The sequence below is a fragment of the Squalius cephalus genome, assembly GCF_949319135.1.
Source record: "Squalius cephalus genome assembly, chromosome: 5".
NCBI lineage: Eukaryota > Metazoa > Chordata > Actinopteri > Cypriniformes > Leuciscidae > Squalius > Squalius cephalus.
In genome coordinates, this window is record NC_137126.1 from 40,068,410 (window position 1) to 40,089,797 (window position 21,388).

Consider the following 21,388-nt stretch of genomic DNA (forward strand, 5'->3'; position numbering starts at 1 on the left):
TTCTCTACACACAAGGCTGCTTCAATCCCTAAGAGAAAGAGTGCTATGTGTGTGTGGATTTTAACCTGCCGATCATTCGCGAGTACTGAGCAGCAGGACAATAATCCAGGCACAGAGGGACCTCCGTCTGAAGAGAACACACACACATAGCTGAGCCACTGGCCTAGAATCCAAACACACTATCCTGTGTATAAAGTTTGGGGTCGTTAAGATTTTTTTATGTTATTGAAACATAACCTCTTATCCTAAACAAGGCTGCATTTATTTGATCAAAAATACAGTAAAACACTCATAATGTAAAATACTATTATAATTTAAAATAACTAGCCTAATTAATTCCTCATTTTCAGCAGCCCTTTCTCCAGTCTTCAAGCCTTCAGAAATGTTTCGTATATGCTGATTGGGGCTCAAGAAATGTTGAAAACAGTTTTGCTGCTTAATATTTTCTTATTAAGATTCTTGAATGAATAAACAGTTAAAAAAAACAGCATTTATTTGAAATAGGAATCTTTTGGAATATCAATAAATGCTGTCAATGTCACTTTTGCTAAATTTAATGCATCCTTGCTAAATAGAAGTATTAAAAAAAAAAAAAGTAATGGTATACACATATGACACCTCATTATTTAACAATGGTAAACATTATATAATTAAACTGCCTACAATTTTACCTAATATTTACTCAGAAGTTCACTCAAAAAATTAATTAAAAAATAGAAAGTAATTTGCACAGTCAAGTTGTACCAAACAAAAACAAAACAAAATATATGAATCAACACTTCTCTGACCGTTAACATCTCAAGTCAAACATGATCAAACCACTTTTATGGTTGCCAAAACATTTCACAATGATGGCCACTATATCATATATATATATATATATATATATATATTTTTTTTTATATATATATATATATATATATATATATATATATATATATATATATATATATATATATATATATATATATATTTTTTTATATATATATATATATATATATATATATATATATATATATATATATATATATATATATATATATATATATATATATATATATATATATATATACACCACTTGCCACTAATAATGTGTAAAAATTACATTAACCTAAGTAATGACAATATTGGAATAAAATGGACAACTAAACAGTTGTGCTTTTTGAATAGAAGAACAAAATGCTTTAAATGTCAATCCCAGTCCTATTCTCTCTCTCTCTCTGGTAATCACTGTAACTGCAGCTGATTCTCACAGCTCTTCCTGAGCAATTGCCAAAATTCTCTATGGAACAATCCGAAAATCGGGGACAATTTCTGGGACGCACAAAACCTCATGAGAGGCCATCAAAAAGCTATTTAACATTTGTCTTTACAACAGAAGAGGGTCAACGGTAAGAGAAACTGAAGTGTGTGTGTAATTTAAAGCAGGAACAAATAAACAATCAACAAACATAATTTTCTACTCTATGAAGAAATACAGAACATAAACAGGTCTAACTTTTACCCTTTTACCTAAAATAAAAATTGTTTGTTTATTTATAAACTATAATGTTTTCTTGTACATACTGTATATAACATGTCTGCACATCCAGTTTGATGTGCTCATAAACACAATCTTCCATTTTGCACAGCAAAGCAGTTTTGAGTGTTTTTAAAGTCCTTGAGCAAAAGGACATGCATTAGGTGCAAATTTGTCCAAAAGCATGGAAACACAAGTCAAAAACAGCAATACTCACAACATGAAGTCCTGTTCCCAGCAGGGCTGGTCTCCTCGCACCGTGATTGTTGTGCTTTTAACATTCTGGACCTTCAGCGTGACGTACACATTAAACTTGTCTGCAAAATAACAAGTAACCAGGTTAGAACATTAATATCTATTAGATTAATGGTTCACCCAAAAATTAAAAACCTGTCATCATTACTCCTCTTCATGTTGTTCCAAACTTTTATGACTTTCTTTATGCCATAGAAAAAAAGACAACTCTTCAGGAATTATACTGGCCCACTAAATGTTAACTTTTTTTTTTTAAACTTAGTTCAGGAATGAATGCATAAAATAAAGCAACTCTTGTGACGACGTCATGGCAATCTGACAAGTATTGTAATGGAAAACTGAGATGTGACATCCTCTAAGTGTGTGTGCGTGTGCTAAATATTCATGGTTTTATGTAAATGCAATAGTTATTATGTGCAGCGACACAGACAGGTTGAAATAGGCTGCCAGAGGTCAAAACAAGCAGGCATAATTAAACCTAGATATAAAGTGCCACAAGAGTGCAATGAGAGCTGCAAGAGGAATATGAAGACAAATGCAAGTGCATCTATCATCTCTCCATAGATGGTTCTAGTAAAGCAATTCCGTGTACAAATCTCACTACTAAACATTTTGAGAAACTGCAGTCTGATTTGAATAATATGGACACTTTTCATTGATCTTCTGAATAGTGAAATGTTAACAAAGTAACTTTCAGAACTCAAAAACTTCTAGTCCAAAAAGTCATATTTGCTAAACTACAAAGCATGTAAGATTTTATAGGAAAATTAAAGGGATACTTCATCGATTAGCATTAAGCTTTGTACCAGTAGAAACACGGTAGAATTTTCGAATGACCGTGCTTCCCTCCCTCATGTCCCCCTGAGACGAGAGATTTCTGTATTGTGTGTCTGGAAAAAAACCTCAGATGACGTAAAAATCATCATTTTGCGTCATCGAAGGCTTTTTTGTCCAGAGGCTAGAGACTACAGCCAGTAGTAGGAGCTAGTTCTGCATGTTTTCAACCCGCCCATAGGGGGTGGGATCTCACGATAAAATGGCATCTTTTCAGTTTCGAGTCAACTAGTAGCCTAGTTGTATAATTTCTTCCGATACTGCCCTCTGTAACCGGTAGGCATGGCTTGGGAGTGGCCTCGTAGGGCAGCGAAGCAAGTGCATTCTGGGAGTTGTCTTTCATCCACATGAGCCAAAAATACATTTTCTGGCTTTTCTCAGTCTAGAAGGCACCAACTTCTAAAATAATTTCTCATTTCTACTACATAAATGACCCAATTTAAATACACATTCATCTTTCCAGCGGTGAAATATCCCTTTAACTGAAGATTGCAAAACAGGACTTTGTTCAGAGGGGATAATGACTACAAATAAATGGAGTGTCTGGTTGTTGTGCTCAGAGAGAAAAAGGCAGCGGTCACCCAGGCTGGTCCAGGTAAAAAAAGCGGGGCCCAGAGGTGGGATCTCTGAGTGAGGGCCAAAGTCCCTGGCATCTTGGCCCATCGCCCGCAGTTCAGGTTCCATCTCGAGGAAGTGGTGTAGCACATGCAACTCTGCATAACCAATATAGGTGGTCCCTCTTAGGGAGCAGGACACTTCTCACTTATTTGCAGGCATTTCACAAGAACGCCTTCCTCTTCTTGTCATTTCAGTCCTGATGAAATGTCCATACTCAAATGTCCTTAACTGCATCCGCGCTTGTCAGTTTATATTATGAGGAACACCAGACTCCATCAATAATTTTTTTAGGAAACACTTTACACAAAGAAATAATGGGAAAAAAAGAAACCAACCCACAATCATCCTTTCTCACATACAAAAAATGGATACACTTTAAAAAAAACAAAAAAAACTTTGTCCTACTTTCCTTTTAGTTCTCTTATATTTTCACAAGTTCAACATGTCTAACATCACTTTAAGGCCTGTTTCTTCTGCACACATAATCAATGTAAGTGGGGCAGATTTATTTCAAGGCCCATATTAACAGGTTAGAGGTCTTCACCATTTCTTCAGGGACACACAATGGATTGTTGCATTTTACTATTCAAAAGTTTGGAGTTGGTAAGATTGTTTTAATGTTTTTGAAAGAAGTCTCTTATGCTCACCAAGGTTGCATTTATTTGATCAAAAACAGAGCAAAAACAGTAATATTGTGAAATATTAATACAATTCAAAATAACTGCTTTCTACTTTAATATATAATAAAAAGTCATTTACTCCTGTCATGGCAAAGCGGAATTTTCAGCATCATTACTCCAGTCTTAAGCGTCACATGATTCTTCAGAAATCACTCTAGTATGCTGATTTGATGCTCAAGCAACATTTCTATTTATTATGTGGAAAACATATTTTCAGGATTCTTTGATAAATAAACAGCATTTAGTAGAATGTTGTTATAATTTGATGTACAGGGTTATAAACTTGTACATTAATATTATTGTGAGAGGAACTTAACTTTTACTTCTTATTTTCGCTTCTCCACATAAATGAACTAATCTACTATCAATTGGTTAATCGCGATATTGTCATTAACATAAAAAAATACTGCAAACATCTTTTGAACAAATACATACAGTATATGTGCCAGTCTACAATAAGCACTTGGAACTTAAGACTGAGCAAAGGAAAAAAGTAGATCAATCTGCATCTTGACCCAGGACTCTGTGTACTGAATTATATGTTCTTATGAAGACCTCAAAGCAGATTACCAAACTGACAGACAGCAAGACTCATATCAAACAGGTGATTTCTAAAAGAAAAAGGCAAATATAAGCAGAGGAAAAAAATCTGAATGAGAAACGCATCATTATCAAAATTGGACAAAAATTATTATTCTAAACTGAACTATCATTTCAAATAAAGAATTTATTATTTCCAGAAAATACTGTTTCCAGATAATGTTATCTCCATAAAACAATATGACCCTGTGATTCCTCTAAATTTAGCTCATAAATATCAGCATGGGTTGAACTTCTCATCCGCGGATATTAATCAGTAGTAGATACAGTTCAATGACATTTCTATTTACAGTGACATTATTCATCCAATCAAGAACTTTGGCCTGAGAAGCCCTCACAGAAATGGAGCCTGCATTTGTACAGTATTACAAGGAGATCTTTCTTAAAAAAAAAAAAAAAGTCTTTCTGTCCTTCACTCTTGATTTTTTTCAACTCAGTCCAGTGGCTAATAAATCCTGCAGAAAGCCCCAGAGAAAATGTGTCCTTCACTGAAGAAGGTGTCTCAATCTTTCCACCCAAGATTATCTGGCACGGCTGACAGATAGTATAGTCGTGATCTTAACTCTCCAATTCTCCTTCCCCTAACTTCTTTATTTCCAATTTTCCTCTACCTTTCACTTACCCAGGTCCAATTTACCTTAACTGTCAGTCTTGAGAAAGACAGAGAGCAGAAACACAGAGAGGTGAGCATGGTACAAATAAAAATTACAGATGACATCTCTGTCGATCTCAATTGTTTCTCCTATTGTCAGCAGTGAGATTACATAAAGAAATTGTAGTTCAATAATAGTTCATCCTATTTCTGTCATCATTTACTAATTTTCAAGTCTTCTGGTCTACCTTTATTATGCTTTTATGCATGCTGCAAACTATAAAATACATTACAACATAATAAAAAAAAATTCTATTTATTTTACATTTACTAAAATTATTTGAAATAATTTCAATTAAGAAAGATTTTTATAAAAAAAAGTTGATTCTACCTGATTCTGCTCTGCTCTGTAATCCTAAAACACTTACAGTATTATCAAAACTTGTTAAATATATAAATCACTTGACCACTACTATTTATCTAACTGTGCTCTATTGCCAAGATGACAAAAAAAATTAATTTCAAATTGAATTTTTTTTTTTTAGACCAAACAATGAGGGCTATGCGATCCACATTTATTGCATTGCACTATATTCTTACTACATATCAACAAGTTGTCTCATTTGTTTTTATATTTTCCTCCTGAGGCATTTCCAGAGAAACATATGAGACGACTGATAAATAAAATTCACCACAATTGTAAACGGTCAAGTCGTCTGGGTTCTAAAAGAGCAACAGCGATAACTGTCATCTGGATGTATATGCATACATTAGTATTAGTGTAATCCTTAAGGGTCAAGTGTCGTGTGTTTGTCTAGGTGAGAACTAGACAGCTTTTCTCAAGAGGTAATGCTAGTTTAATGAGAATTCCTCTCTCTCTCTCCCTCCCTCTGTCTCTCAGCAGACATGCTGCAAGACCCTTAAGTGTAATCTCTGTCCCCATGGATTCATCCTTATCCCAGAGCCTGTAGAGAGGGACACGCTTCTACAGCCCGCTCTTGATATGAATGAAGAGTAGAACTGGGGCTGAATGAGAGACAAATAGAGGGATAGAGCTGGAGAAAATAGAAAAAGTCAGAGAAGGGCAATTGATTCTTTGTAAAAGCTGGGCTGCTTCTGTGTGTGTGTGTGTGTGTGTGCGCATGTATGTGTGTGTGTGTGCGCATGTATGTGTGTGTGTGTGGGGGGGGGTCTGTCATTGTTAAAGGGTAAGAAGGGATTCAGCTAAAGTGGTAAAGCAAATATTACTCAATAGACTATCTTCTCATTATAATACATTTCTGACCTTGCAGGTTAAGTACAAACCCTTTGAATCAAAAGTTAACAGGTACACAAAGAACAGTAAGCAACAGAAGTGTAGTTAATGGCTGGTTTAAGTCACAAAAGGAGCCGTATGTAACATTTGATGATCTACAGTTTCTGCACTATTATTCTCCCTTCCTCCTCAAATGTCCCCAAGCAAATAATTAAGCATGTGCCCATCCCAGCTGAAAAGAACTAGTTACCAGCATATGCTGGAGATGGTGGTGTACTGGTGTGGCATCTTAACTAGCTTGATTACTAGGCTTCTTAAACAGCTTAAACAGCCGTCCTTGAACATTACACTTAACACTGGGTTAACATCTTTTTTAACCTTGGGTTAAGAAACATTCCACACTTTTTTATTATGTCCAGAATCAAATTGAGCAGCCAAAAGTATACAAAGACTGGTTACTAACACAGGGTAAAGTAAAAACAATGTGGGGAAAAAGGTTATTATGTTAACCCAAGCTTTGTTGGGCAACAGCATGGCTTAGTTAACCATCCATACCAGCAGCAATCCAGAACCAATCAACATAAATAAAGCAGTCTTCTTAAGCCCCTTTTACACAGATATTCCAGAAAATACACTGATAATGTGTCCCAGGATTTGTCCAGGGATAGTTTGATTTTGCCAGTGGTTTTCTGGAATCTGTGCGTGCATTCACACACATCCCGTAAAAACATGTGACATCAATATGACATGCAATTTACGGGTGTGAGTTCGGTTATAGAATCGGTTGCTACTCCCGTAAATAACTGAACTATGTGTGAAAGTCACCCTATTAAGGACTCAATTACAGAAGAGCTTGAGATTGTCTACGCTGGACGTGACAAACAAATCTATTTGTTCTTTGTGTTAGAAGTAACGCAAGTGCTTAAAGTAAGTCAGAAATACAACTTTACTGTTGTGGATTTGTAGTGTCATGTCACATTGCCTCGCATCCAGTGTAGACAGCATCACTGATTATAATGAGTTCTGTCTGCTGAGTCACACTGCTCTGGTGTAGACATATCCCTATTATACACCCGGCGCAATGCGGCGCCAGGCTCAACGCAAGTGTTTTTTGCTAGTTTCAGCCCGACACAGTTATCAATTTCCTGCGCCACGTCCTGCGCCATGTTGTTTAAATGGCAAATGCATTTGTGCCCATTTGTGCGCCCATGGGCGTGCTGGTCTGAAAACGAGGTGTGTTCAGGCGCATTGTTGGCACGTTGCTATTTTGAAGCTGGCGTGCCGACCATGTGCTTAGATCGTTAAAATAGTGCCCATGGTGTTAGAGGTTTCCCTCAGGCTGTGCATTCAAGAACAATTAGGCTAAAGTAAAATTAAAGTAACAAGCATGTGTATTGCTGTGCAACAATTCCTTTCATATTTTCTGTATTTTTTATATATTTCTAAATAAAACAAGTTGGCTTAAATGTGTGGGCTTATTAGAATCATTTCATAATTTGAAAATAAAAAATTAGCAAAAGTTAGTTGCAGCTTGAAATCTGCATTTCACAAAATTGAAGACTGAGGACTCAAGCACAAAAGGAATATACACAAATCTCTTTTTTAAAAACTGTAGACAACAGAAAAGCTTAACCTTTAACCATTGCTTTTCAATCTGTAGACCATGTAATGTAATCCTACAGTGAGGCTGCAGAACCACTGAATCATGTTTCAACTGAATCAAAAAAAGCCAGCATTAAATGGAAATACAGAAATGAGGTGTGATTTTTGTGATTAATGGTCTAATCTTGGCCTAGGGTGAAGCAGGGAAATTATCAAATATTCATATCATTCTAAATCTCTAATTACCATGTACGTCAGACTCTTTTGCTGCTTCTCTCTCGAACACTAATAATAATAATACCATCTTCACCAGAAAAAAAACCTTCCCTACACCTAACTCTGTGTAAGTTACATCTTTACCCATTTGGTTAAGGTTAACTTTATTGTCCATTCTGTTTGTCACAGAGCGGAAATTTGTCTTTGACACTGGTCTCATACATACAGTAGCCTACATAAATACATCCACATAATTGCTTAACAACACAACACACATTGACAACACAAACAACCCACATCATTCCTAACATATATTTTTAAATCATCTAAACAATAAATTAAAAAGTGCTATAATGCCAACCATTCTCTTGTATTACTTCAGAAAATAATGCAAAATAAAATAATCATCGCCATTGGAACAAACTATTTTTTTATACGCATTTATTCTGGCAAAAGGAATTTTGAGTCTACGCCCAGACGGGAGCATTTGTGAAAATTGCAGTTTTTTTACCCACTTCCTTTCACAAGATTCCTTTATACACTCTCGCGCTCTCTCGCTGTCCCAGAGTGCAAAGGGGCTCCCAGGGATGCCAAACCTGATGAATATTTAATTTTTGATGACTTATGAAATAAATAAGTCATATTTGCACACGCCTGGGCCTGTACTGCTGACATTTAACAGCTATTTGAAGAAATACTCCCACAAGTGATGTTAAAAATAATACAAAGACACTTCAGTACAAGCAATAAATATAGCCCATATTACAGAGCACCAATTAAACTAAAACCTACTGCCAAATAGCTCTTTTTTTTTTTTTCATCTAACCATAGATCCGGTCCCTTCTGAAGTTCCAGTCATGTCTGACAACTGAATATGCTGGAGTTAGTTTTTGGATAAGAGCAAAGGATTTTTTCTTGAAACCCTTCCAAAAGACTTGTGGTGATGTAGGTGGTGTTTGACTTTCTGAACCCAAGACTCTACTATTTTTTGCAATTCTCCAGCTGTGATCCTTAGAGAGTCTTTGGCCACTTAAACTATCCTCCTCGCGCGCATCAGCTGACAATAAGCTGATCCATGTCTATTGGAATATGACACCTATCATAGCATTCCAATATAAGGTTTATTCAGTATTAACAGCTTTATCGCATTGCTCATGAGATAATTACCCTCCTTCATACCCAGCCCCTCCTTTTGTCTAGTTAGGACTTGGCATTCTGATGGATAGTCCTCTTCGAATCAGACTCATTTATCTTGAATAATGTTGTTACATTCAAATATTGTCATTAAGAACATTAATGATAGCTACAAAACATGTTGGTTCTGTTCTGTTTTACACTTGGGGGTTATAACTGCACTCCCTGCTCTTATCTATGCTAGGCTGCATGGATGGGTGAGGAGTTCTTGCCCAGAGAAGAACCATACCACCAATACAAAAACTACTGTATATGCTAGTTGTCAATCATCTTTGACGATAGTGGTCCTGACAGGATTGTTACTTGAGCACCAAATCAGCATATTAGAATGATTTCTGAGGGATCATGTGACACTGAAGACTGGAGCAATGGCTGCTGAAATTTCAGCTTTGCCATCACAGGAATAAATAAATTTCTTCTGACCAAAAATAAATGTGTGTTTAGAAAAGGTAATTTTTTAGCCCAGAAACAGAAGTAAGGTAACAATGATAGGCTTCCTCATTTAATGCAATTAAGCATCACCAGCTGTTAAACTAAAGTGAGAGCCACTTTCACTTTTCAGTAAGAATCCCTCAACGGCAAACATAATAGAATCTTATTAGGAGTCAAACTGCATTTGATTCTGGCACAGTATTCAATTCTGTGCTGTGGGTGGGACACTCTGAGAAGAGGCTGAAAAGGCTTTTTCTGTTATTAGCAATAAATGAGATTTCTATGGGCTTATCTGTCACTCAGAAAGACCTCTGTTCATTTGGGAGGCTGATGCTCTGCTGCTGCATGCGCACACACACTCCCTCCATCTCACCCAGTGATCTTAGTCTCATTTATGGAATTGTCACTCTACATGAGGTCAATCAAGAGATCATGAATTATGCAGTTATGAGGTGCATCATCAGGTAATGAAAAACACCATATATGCAAACATATTCTAGATGCACATTCAGATGAATGAAGTGTTTAATGTCTTCTCTACTAGCAGCACCAAAGAGAACCCCAAAAATAGTGACCGTCTCTTCAAATAAGTTTTAAATACTCTCTAAATGCCACTGGCAGGACCGTTAGTTCCACCAACTCATGCCATTGGTTGAGCTGAGGTTTATATGTTTAGCCCAGTCTGGGCACTCAAAAAGTAGATTGCAATTCTGTTTGATGCTGCTAGTTGTGGAGAAATTACACACTTCACCTTTAAGGAATTTAGCAGATGGATGGACGGGTGGATGATGCAGGGTGAAGCAGAAGCAGACATTCGTGGTGTGGGTGGCACAAGGAGAATGAGAAGACCCAGACACAGTCAATAAGAACAGAGAAAGTCAGAGAGAGACAAAAACACTAGCTCATTAGCTTCTCAATAGATTCATTGGTTAGACTGAAAGATATGCATGTACACACATAGATCCAGTTGCCTTAAGATGTCACTGCAATCTTTACCTAATCTAACATCCTTTTAACTTCAATATCACCACCTTGTGCCAACAATTCTTGAAATATTCTGTGTCATAAAACCACACATAACAGCAACAATTCAGAATCACACATTCTAGATTCCTTAACTTTTCCCTGGCAGACTGCAGGCTGTCTCTCTGAAATTGCATCATATTTTCTCATCTAATTTCTTTCCTATAAAGGGGTGCGCACCCGGGTTCGAATGACAGAGTCAGAGTTGGGTTCGTTTGGATGATGTGAAAGCGGTCTTCCGAACTCGGGTGCGCACCCGCGAACCGTACTCGAGTCCGATTAAAAAGGTGGTCTGGGGTACGGTTCACTGCTGATATGAACGCAATCGAACCAAACCGCGGAAGTGAACCGCTATTGATGACGTATAATGTGTCTTCGGCGGACAGCCCGCTGTCTTTGAAACGTTTTCAGAATTTTTGCGGCAGACAGACGCAAGTGTGTTTCTGTATGTCTATGTTGAAAACAAAACCAAAGGTTAAAAAAAAAGCCATTATTCGCTGTTACCAAGCTACACCATTACGCCAGTTGCAGCCTAATGACGCAAGCGTACCGCAGTTCGGATAGAAATAATATAATGTGAACAGTCCATCGGGGGCAGGAAGAGGGGGGAGCAATCGAACTCGGGTTCGGAACAGGCAATCGAACCAAGTGTGAAAGCGCCCTTAAATAATGTTTCCTGAGGTGCACTTAAAATGTTATTATGATTTTTACATAAAAACTGTCATAATTTAGTAAATAAATAATAATTTTCTTTTAATCCTCTGATTTGAATGCTGTTTTGCTCTGTTGTGAGACTTCAATGTAAACGAGCTATGATTGGCTAACACCTTTGCATATGATATACTGTAAGTATTACACGTGGAACTCTCTCAAACTTTTACTACATTGTTACTATTACAGCTGTCAAGATTAACTAATCGTGAAAAGGGTTTATTATAGCATTACATTTAAATCTACTCCCGTTGCATGGTGAGAATCAGCGGTGAGAATTGGAGCCGATGACAGACATGTCTGTTGAGAGCATGAATGCAGTGATCTCGTCATTGCAACTTGATTTCTGCACTCTCATGAATGCTTTCATCATAACAGTACAAACACGATTTACATAAGATTGATAATTATTCATTGTGCAGTGTAGACAGCGTCATTGATTACAACGGGAGTTTTGTCGAGAGTCCAGAACTCAGACACTGTTAAACTCGTGCTGTGTGATTGACAGCTCCAGGGATTACAATGGGAACATTGCTTTCTGTATATAATTTAATCACAATTAAAGTACTAAGAAAAATGATGCATAAACAGCAATAAACAATTTTGAGGCAAACATCTGATTGAACATGAATCATTACATATCAGAAATCACTGATCACAGATTATGCATTAGAATTAACAGGGTTTGTGTTACGGTTGTTGTGGCATTACTGTCGGGCCCATATCTCACAGTAAAAGTTTGTTTGCAAAGCCTGCGCAAAATTGCGACTGATTCACCAAAGAATTCACAGTGAAATGTACCGAACAAACAAATTATGCTCTACTGAGACATTCACCTAGCTGAAAATAAATTACCACTTTCCTAGCACAATCCGAAACGAGTCGTTTTCAGAGCTTGGTTTCAGTAAAAGCTGTTTTTGAACTAACAGGGAGGTTTTAAGTTAGGTTCTAAGTTAAGGTTCTAAACCTTACTAGGATGTTTTTATAGTACAATGACCTCTCACATGTCAAAAGATCTAGGACAAATTAATTTCTCAATTCATGACCCCTTAAAGACTGATCATAACTTTATTAAAATTAGTTACATAGAAAGGTAAATTGGTCTAATTTAAATCCGAAAAGTAAGACTGATTACCCTTGGCTAACTGCTAGTTGGTCAGACTAGTTAATAAGACAAAGTCTTAACATGATGGCTGTGTTTATGCAACTGGCCCCAGATTATAATTTGTAATCTGGCTGATAATGATAAAATTATAATTTTCATGTTAAGGCTGATAATGGATACATAGCTATATTAAAAACTCTATACTATTTTGTCTGAATAATGTACAGTATAAAAAAATGAGATTCATTTTAATATTTGCTGAAGACATCAAGATAATTTAAATAAAAGAAGGGATATAATTGCATTCAATTCTAGTATCGGCTGTCATGGCTAATACTTACAAGTTAAACAAAAAAACATTAAAAACAATCAATTAATGTAATTTTGTTTTCAGTGCTCCTCTGCAAATCTTATTGCAATTCAAAGTATCAGTCACTGAAAGGCATACACATGTGTGTGTGTCTGTGTGTTTATATCTCTCATGAGAATAGAGTGTAATGCGTGTTATAGTAGAGTGAAAATCCCCTGAGAGTCTAGTGCTTGCCTGCTGGCTAACAAGTAAACCAGTTCACTGTGTCTCTCCAGTCCAGTCCATGCCAAACTGGGCCGCAGCATGAGTCTGATTCAAGCACTTTATTTTAGAAGCAAACACTCATCTGAATGACAATTGACTGAATGAGGTGTTATTTTTACAATACAATTTACAATTGTACAAAGGCAATTGTAGAGCCACAACTGTTTCATGCATGACGCAAACAGTCCATTACCTGGAGGTCCTTGTAGTTTGGCCTTTTTCACTGAAAGGGAAAGAAAAAAAGACCAAGTAAATGAAAGCCAAAAATAGCAGAAAAGTGAGATTTTTTTTTGCAGTAATACAATACCTGATGAAAGGGAAAAAATACAGATACAGACAAAACACTGCTTCATAAAGATTTAACCACATATATCCAGAGCAAGTTCGAACAAACGACAGGGTTTAATCCCAACAACCAACCTGTTATTTGCTGGCCCATAGCCAGTACAAATTATTAAACCTCTCCCAAATGATTTCCACTAGACCTACCTGGAGAAAGCGTTAACAATTACATTTTAATAGGAGCTGTTCGGCTGACACAAGAGTTTAGACCCCGAAAAGTAACCAATCGTTGTTCAAGGGACACAGACATTTTGGACAGGGGCGTAGCCAGGACATTATTTCTGGGGGGGCCAGCTTGGGCCAGTCTTTTATTTGGGGTGGCACTTGATTGTCAAAAACGACTATTTTAAAACTCACTCAGAGTAGCGGTTTTCCGCGGCTCGTCAGGCCATAAACAATGGATTGAACTTCCTTATGGACACTAATAATGTCTTATTGATAATCCATGTTATTGGGATGGGTGCTTAGATCAGTGGTTCTCAAACTTTTTACACCAAGTAGGCTACCACCTCAGAAAATGTTTGGCTCTCCAAGTACCACCATAATGATCAATATTAAAATACAGGAGCATAGTAGGCCTAACTATTCAGCTACAGTTATGCACAGCTAAAAAAAACAGGCAGTTTTATTTATAATAAGAATATGTATTGTTGTCAGCCACTTTAAACATTGTAACAACACAGTTTTAACATCAACACTGCACTGTGTGCACTGTTACACAGGTAAATTTTTTTTAATGATTAAATTAAAATGTATAAAATGTCATCATCATTTCTCACTGTTTTGTAGCGTTTGCTGCTGCTGCCTTCACCGGCGCTTTCAAAGTTGCCACTGTTGTGTTGTTAGCAGCACTAGTGCTTGGTTCACTCTCATCCTCTTCAGTTCTTGTATTTGAAACATTCTCCTTCTGATCCAAACTTTTCTTGCCAGATTGAAGCCACAATAGCAGTTTTGAACTTTTCATAATTTAATAATCCACCTAACATTCATTTATATAACCTTTTCACACACTTAGTTAAGTTAAAACAAATCAGCTGCTCCCAAGCGTAAGCTTTTCAAGGCGTTATAGGTTATAGATCGTATCACTTTGTTTCCATGGTGACGTGTCGTCACACGACCACAACCACTCAATACATACTGATGATCTGCTTTTATTTATTTTTTATTCAAAATATTCACAAATTTGTTAGCTAAAGCATTGAATCGCCTTTATAATGATCACGTTAGTTGGGAAAAAAAGCACAGTTTGAATTTAGCAGTTGATCACGTTCTACTCACACCGGTGAGATCGAAATTCAGTGTTTCCTCTGCGTAACGTTACCACTAGAGAGTATAGAGAGAGCCTAGTACCACACGGTACCACACTTTGAGAACCACTGGCTTAGATAATGTGCGAGTGCGATGTGTCATGATTATATGAGGGGTTAGGGACCTTAACATGAGACGGGAATTTTTTAGTGCAAATGACAGAAAGACACAATATGAATTGTCATTTTTAGGCGATAATTTATTTATGTAAACCATGGCATTTTAAGTGCAATATTCAATTTATTTTTCATAATTGTCTTTTTGTTTGTTTGCTGAGTGAGTTTTCAAATCTGCGTCACTCATCGGCGAAAGGTGGAAATAGAGTGTTTTAGTCTGTTATAAACAAAGCATGCACACCTACAAACAAACGCCGACACAAAGTATGACGCTCTCTTCTATGCTCACTCTAACAGTAGTATGCTGTATCTTCCCCTGTGGCACAGTGGTGAAATCTAAGCTTTTTCGCGCCAGAGACCTGTGTTCGAATCCCGGCTCTGGCGGCAGATGAGCTTTCTTACATACAGAAAGCGAATCCGCCCCTCGCGCCCTCCTGTTCACTCGGCGGGGGTCGAGTATTTATTTATGAGTATTTATTTAAACTCAGGAGGGTTTTTTTCTTTAAATTAAATTTATTTCCCCCTCCTCAGACTGGGGGTGGGGCCGTGAGTTTTGGGGGGGGCCGGCAGGGGGGCCGAGCCTTGACCAGTGGTGGCCGTGGCCCCCCCTGGCCACCACGTAGCTCCGCCCCTGATTTTGGAGCAAATCATTTGAACCCTAGTCTATATAGAGGCACATAAATTGACATAATGACAACACTGATTGACTGATAGCACCACAAGAACGTGACAGTCCCAAACCGCTAGTGTCAATCCAGGGCATCTATCTAAGGTAAAGACTCAAAAAAACATTGCTTTCAAATGGTCGGGAACAACTAGGGATTATGGGGACACTAGGTGGTCCATGGAAAATTAGAGAAATTTTGAGTTTAACAATATTTGTGGTCAGAAATCATGAGATTAATCACAATTAATTTCTTAAATTCTTTTGAAAGCCCTGGTTTAAAACTCTAAGAATTTTTTTTATTATTATTTATCGATCTACCATTAGTGGGTGGAAAATAATATGCTGTTGATACAATGCAAATTAAAAATTCTAAATAATTTAAATAATTTGCTTTTTGCTTTAGCACCAGTGTTGCTACTGTTATCTAAAACCATTAAGAATTATTTTTATTAATTGAAATTAAGCTTAAATAAGTGTTAAAAAAACTTTAAAAATAAATATGAAAAATTTAACAATTAGAAATGTTGCCTTGGCAACTAACTGAAATAAAATAAGACTTGAAATACTAAAATGACTAAATCTACAAATGAAACAAAAACACAAAGAAAATTAACTAAAATTCTAATGGAAACTGGAAATATAAAAATAATAGCTACAAATATTAATAAAAGCTGAGCTAATATAAATACAGTAATACTATAACACCATTTAACACAATGGCAATACAAAAGTCAATTATTTAATTTTAGAAACAACATGTTTCTTTATATAAGACAAGATAATATGTTTGAAAACCCATCTTAGAGAACAAGATGTAAAGGCCCATTCACACCAAGGATGATAACTATAACGATAAAGATATAGTTTTAAAAATGTAAAAGAATAGCAGAGTTCTCGCCACAACTATAATTAATGGCACAGAGAAACGATATGGTTGGAATCACTTTCACAACGATTTTTTCCAGCTGATGAACAATAAAAACATTGGCGGCCAATCAGAATCCATTCTGCTTTAAAAGAGCTCAAGTATTTAAAGGGATAAGTCACCAAAAAATGAAAATTCTGTCATTATTTACTTACACTCAAGTTGTTCCAAAACTGTATGAATTTCTTTCTTCTGCTGAACACAAAAGAAGATATTTTGAAGAATATGGGTAACCGAACAGTTGATGGGCCCCTTTGACTTCCATAGCATTGAGGGGGAAAAAAATACTATGGAAGTCAATGGGGCCCATGTTTGGTTACCCATATTCTTCAAAATATCTTCTTTAATGTTCAGAAGAAGAAAGAAATACAGGTTTGGAAAAACTTACGGGTGAGTAAAAGATGACATAATTTTCATGTTTGGGTGAACTATCCCTTTTAAAGCAGCAGAAGGCAAAACAGCGCTCACTTATAATAAACAGAACAATATTGTGCATTGGCGTGGTGCTAATATAGTTATCGTTCTTGATGTGGGCTTTACATTATTCACAGACTTTAAAACGTTGTAGCAGAACTCCTCTGGTTAAGACGACATGCCATTATCTAAACTTTCGTGACAGATCTAATACAAGAAAGATACCATAAGATATCCAGCAAGCTTTGAATGCAATTTTTGGTCAGATTAGAAAAACAGAGGCTACAGCGAGTTTACCACTGGCATGCACACATGTGATGCGGCGGCCTCATACACGTAGACCCACACAGCACCAGATGGCTGGAGGATTACACACAAGCTCTATCCCTCCCCCCAACACCAGCATCATGCTGTATCCATCAAACTTCACTTTCCCCTACTGCCTGTGTTTCCTCTCTACATGTGGAGAACAAACTTCTAAACAAATGAACTGAGTTCTCAACAATCCAAAGCAACACAAAACACTGCAAATCAAATCTGAAGCTCTGCACTTTTTTTCAGTCTTTTAAAAAAAAACGTAACCGTAAAACATGGCCTGGAGCAGAGCGCTGATAGAAAAGGAGGAACATAATTATCCACTGTTGCATTCATGATGAGAGCAAATCATATTTATTTGTACCGTTATCCCAGAATATCTCTCTATTCATCATCGAGATGTCAGTCTCTTTTGATTTTCTGTATATGCTTCCTCTCTCACGACTGCTGACAGCATGACAGATCTTTGTGACACAAAGGACCTCACAGAACAGCAATTTACTCTAGTCCAGACAAACTAAAATCAATTGTATTGGATTTATAAAGAGAGGAAACTCCTATAGATAGTCTAAAATTGATGGCATGCTCATATGCATGCATTTGGTCACTGGAAATATTCAGTTTTCATACCATTTACTTCTAAGGGCAGAATATTTAGCTGCTGTAAACTATTCCAAGTCACAATAGATCAACAGAACTGATAAATTAACCACTAGAACAGTCACCACTATTCTAAGTTGCTCTATGTGGTTGCCGTTGCCAGTGGTTTAACACAGTTATAGTCACAATGAAACAGAAGTAACAAAAATTTTTGTCTTTCATATTGTGACGTATAAGTGTAGTGTGCACTGTGTGGGGACTTGATTTTATGCATCAACTGATGATTGGATTTTGAGATGTAAGCGTTCCTCTCCAAAATGGAGGCAGATGAATGCAAACTAGCAGGGATGGAGTTTAGGAGGACTAAATACTTGTAAAAGTCCTGAAATACGTCACCAGAAAGAAGTCTGTCATTTTCACTAAAACATACAATTATGACATACTGATTAATTTTGATTACTAGTAGTGATGGGTCTATCATAGTCTCATCCTCAGACATCATGCCCATGGACCACTGGCTGAACGTCTGATGGATAACACACACAAAATGGGAAACACTTCGGGAAACAGTTTCAAAGTCATCATCTGATTTGATGAATTCTACAGGATTTCCGGGAGACATGTTTGTTTCCGGGAGACGGTCTGCCTGGAAAAAAAAAAACGTTGTGATGCCAAACCCCTTCATGGAAGAAAAAAACCCTTGTGTTTAAAACTGTGACAATAAGCGCTTATGAGGACCAACTAAGTGCTGGTTTTTCAAAAGTATGTGTATGTGAAGTTTGTAGGGCCATTGTTGCAGTAAACTTGCACAACGTTCTTGAATGAATAATTTATTTGATGCATGCCAATCTGTTATCCTAGGGCCATCGACTTCACATTCTCATGCCCCTAAAAATTTACGCAGAACAAAAGAGCAAAGAAGAGATGTCCTATCTGCCTGTCAACGAATGTATTTCTATATCTCTGCCTACCCTACCTTTAATCATTTCGGTTTTTATTATCTGCATTATAGTTTTGTCTTATTCTAAATGTGATCAACATTTGCGTAAGTTGATGTGTTGGGGAATTTGTAAGATTTCAATTATATTCTGCAGAAATGAACAAAAAAAGGTTAGTTAATTTTGCTGAACGAGACTGAGACTCATAGATCCGATAAATTAAAAAATGATCCCATCACTAATTACTAGCTCAATATTTTCATGAATCGTTAATAATAACATCATAACATGCATTTATAAAATAGATGGGTGAATTTTCATTTAATGCCGACTATGAACATTGCTATACACTGAACAAAATCATAAACGCAACACTTTTGTTTTTGCCCCCGTTTTTCATGAGCTGAACTCAAAGATCTAAGACTTGTTCTATCTATTTTCTCTCAAATATTGTTCACAAATGTGGGTACTATACGGTTATCTGTGGTGTGGTCCGGATAACCATATAGTACCCAAATGTGTCTAAATCTGTGTTAGTGAGCACTTCTTTGCTGAAATAATCCATCCACCTCACAGGTGTGGCATATCAAGATGCTGATTAGACAGCATATGATTATTGCACAGGTGTGCCTTAGGCTGGCCACAATAAAAGGCCACTCTAAAATGTGCAGTTTTATCACACAGCACAATGCCACAAGTTTTGAGGGAGCATGCAATTGGCATGCTGACTGCAGGAATGTCCACCAGAGCTGTTGCCCGTGAACTGAATGTTCATTTCTCTACCATAAGTTGTCTCCAAAGGCGTTTCAGAGAATTTGCCAGTACATCCAACCGGCCTCACAACCGCAGACCACGTGTAACAACACCAGCCCAGAACCTCCACATCCAGCATCTTCACCTCCAAGATGATCGTGTGGGTGAGCGGTTTGCTGATGTCAACGTTGTGGATCGAGTGGCCCATGGTGGCGGTGGGGTTATGGTATGGGCAGGTGTATGTTATGGACATCGAACACAGGTGCATTTTATTGATGGCATTTTGAATATACAGAGATACCGTGATGAGATCCTGAGGCCCATTGTTGTGCCATTCATCCACGACCATTACCTCATGTTGCAGCATAATAATGCACGGCCCAAGGATCTGTACACAATTCCTGGAAGCTGAAAATATCCCAGTTCTTGCATGGCCAGCATACTCACCAGACATGTCACCCATTGAGCATGTTTAGGATGCTCTGGATTGGCGTATACGAGAGCGTGTTCCAGGTCCTGCCAATAAGGCAAATGGTGGTCACACCAGATACTGACTGTTTTTTATTGTGGCCAGCCTAAGGCACACCTGTGCAATAATCATGCTGTCTAATCAGCATCTTGATATGCCACATCTGTGAGGTGGATGGATTATCTAGGCAAAGGAGAAGTGCTCACTAACACAGATTTAGACAGATTTGTGAACAATATTTGAGAGAAATAGGCCTTTTGTGTACATCGAAAAAGTCTACGAAAAAGTCTGCGTTCATGATTTTGTTCAGTGTAGTTAGGGTGATCTGGATGGTTGCTGGGTTGTTACTTACAGGCTCAAGTCAAAAGAGCCCTCAAGTCTTTGTGATATTCACATGTTTAGGTAGGCCTATTGGGTTAATGCAAGTGTAGAGTATTATTTTTTCTTATTCTATTGGAGAAAAAAGTTTAAGGTTTAGGGTTAGGGGTTCGTTTAAATTCCCAACTATGAGCAAAAGTAATACCGATACCTAACCATACCTAAACAGGTAGCCCCATTCCAATCTTACACCATTGGCAGAGAGTTGCCTCCAAGTTTACTAATTTGGCTAATAAATGCAGCCTGCGATTAAACACCTGTGGCCTTATGAAATATCAAAGCGTCAAATGATTGCAGACTTAAAGGGTTAGTTCACCCAAAAACCAAAAATTCTCTCACCCTCAAGCCATCCTAGGTGTATATGACTTTCTTCTTTCAGCCAAACACAATCGAAGTTATATTAAAAAATATCCTGGCTCTTCCAAGCTTTATAATGGGAGTGTATAGAGACCTTTTTTTTTTAAAGCTCCAAAAAGTGCATCCCATCCTTCATAAAAGTAATCCATACGGCTCCAGGGTGTTAATAAAGGCCTTCTGAAGTGAAGCGATTCGTAAGAAAAATATCCATTTATAACTTTATAAACTATAGCCTAATCACTGGCTTCCGGTAACTTCTGTACGCGAGTCTAGTTCTAGTCATTACATATTGACAATCGCACAGGCGCAGAGAATAAAGCAAAACAAAAGAGTGGTCACGAATTAGGCTAGAAGTCTAAAACGAGAATTTTAAAAGAGAAATGACAGAGGATTTCGTTAAGAGAAGAGGAGCTTGAGTTTGTTGCCCAGCCCTATTTGATTGAATTGCGAGAGGCGTCTACTCACCTAACCTTATGCCACTCCTACATCCTACCTCATGCGTCGGGTCAGAGGTCACTCTTTCGACCGAAATAGACTGACGTACAGCCTGTGATTATGCTTTATAAAGTTATAAACAGACTTACAAAAATGCATCG

The 21,388-nt window shown here is 37.2% G+C and overlaps 1 protein-coding gene across 1 annotated transcript in view; it reads right to left on the reverse strand.

The window, feature by feature from the left end:
- The window catches only part of LOC307159147 (uncharacterized protein), a gene marked incomplete at its 3' end in the record, with an annotated part of 45,361 nt that overhangs the window by 22,761 nt on the left and 1,212 nt on the right, over positions 1-21,388 (reverse strand). Inside the window, exons 2-3 of the mRNA XM_079872358.1 lie at positions 13,404-13,433; positions 1,737-1,836 (exon numbers count right to left, since the gene is read on the reverse strand). Coding sequence (XP_079728484.1) covers positions 1,737-1,836; positions 13,404-13,433 — 130 coding nt within the window. The remainder of the gene's footprint in view (positions 1-1,736; positions 1,837-13,403; positions 13,434-21,388) is intronic.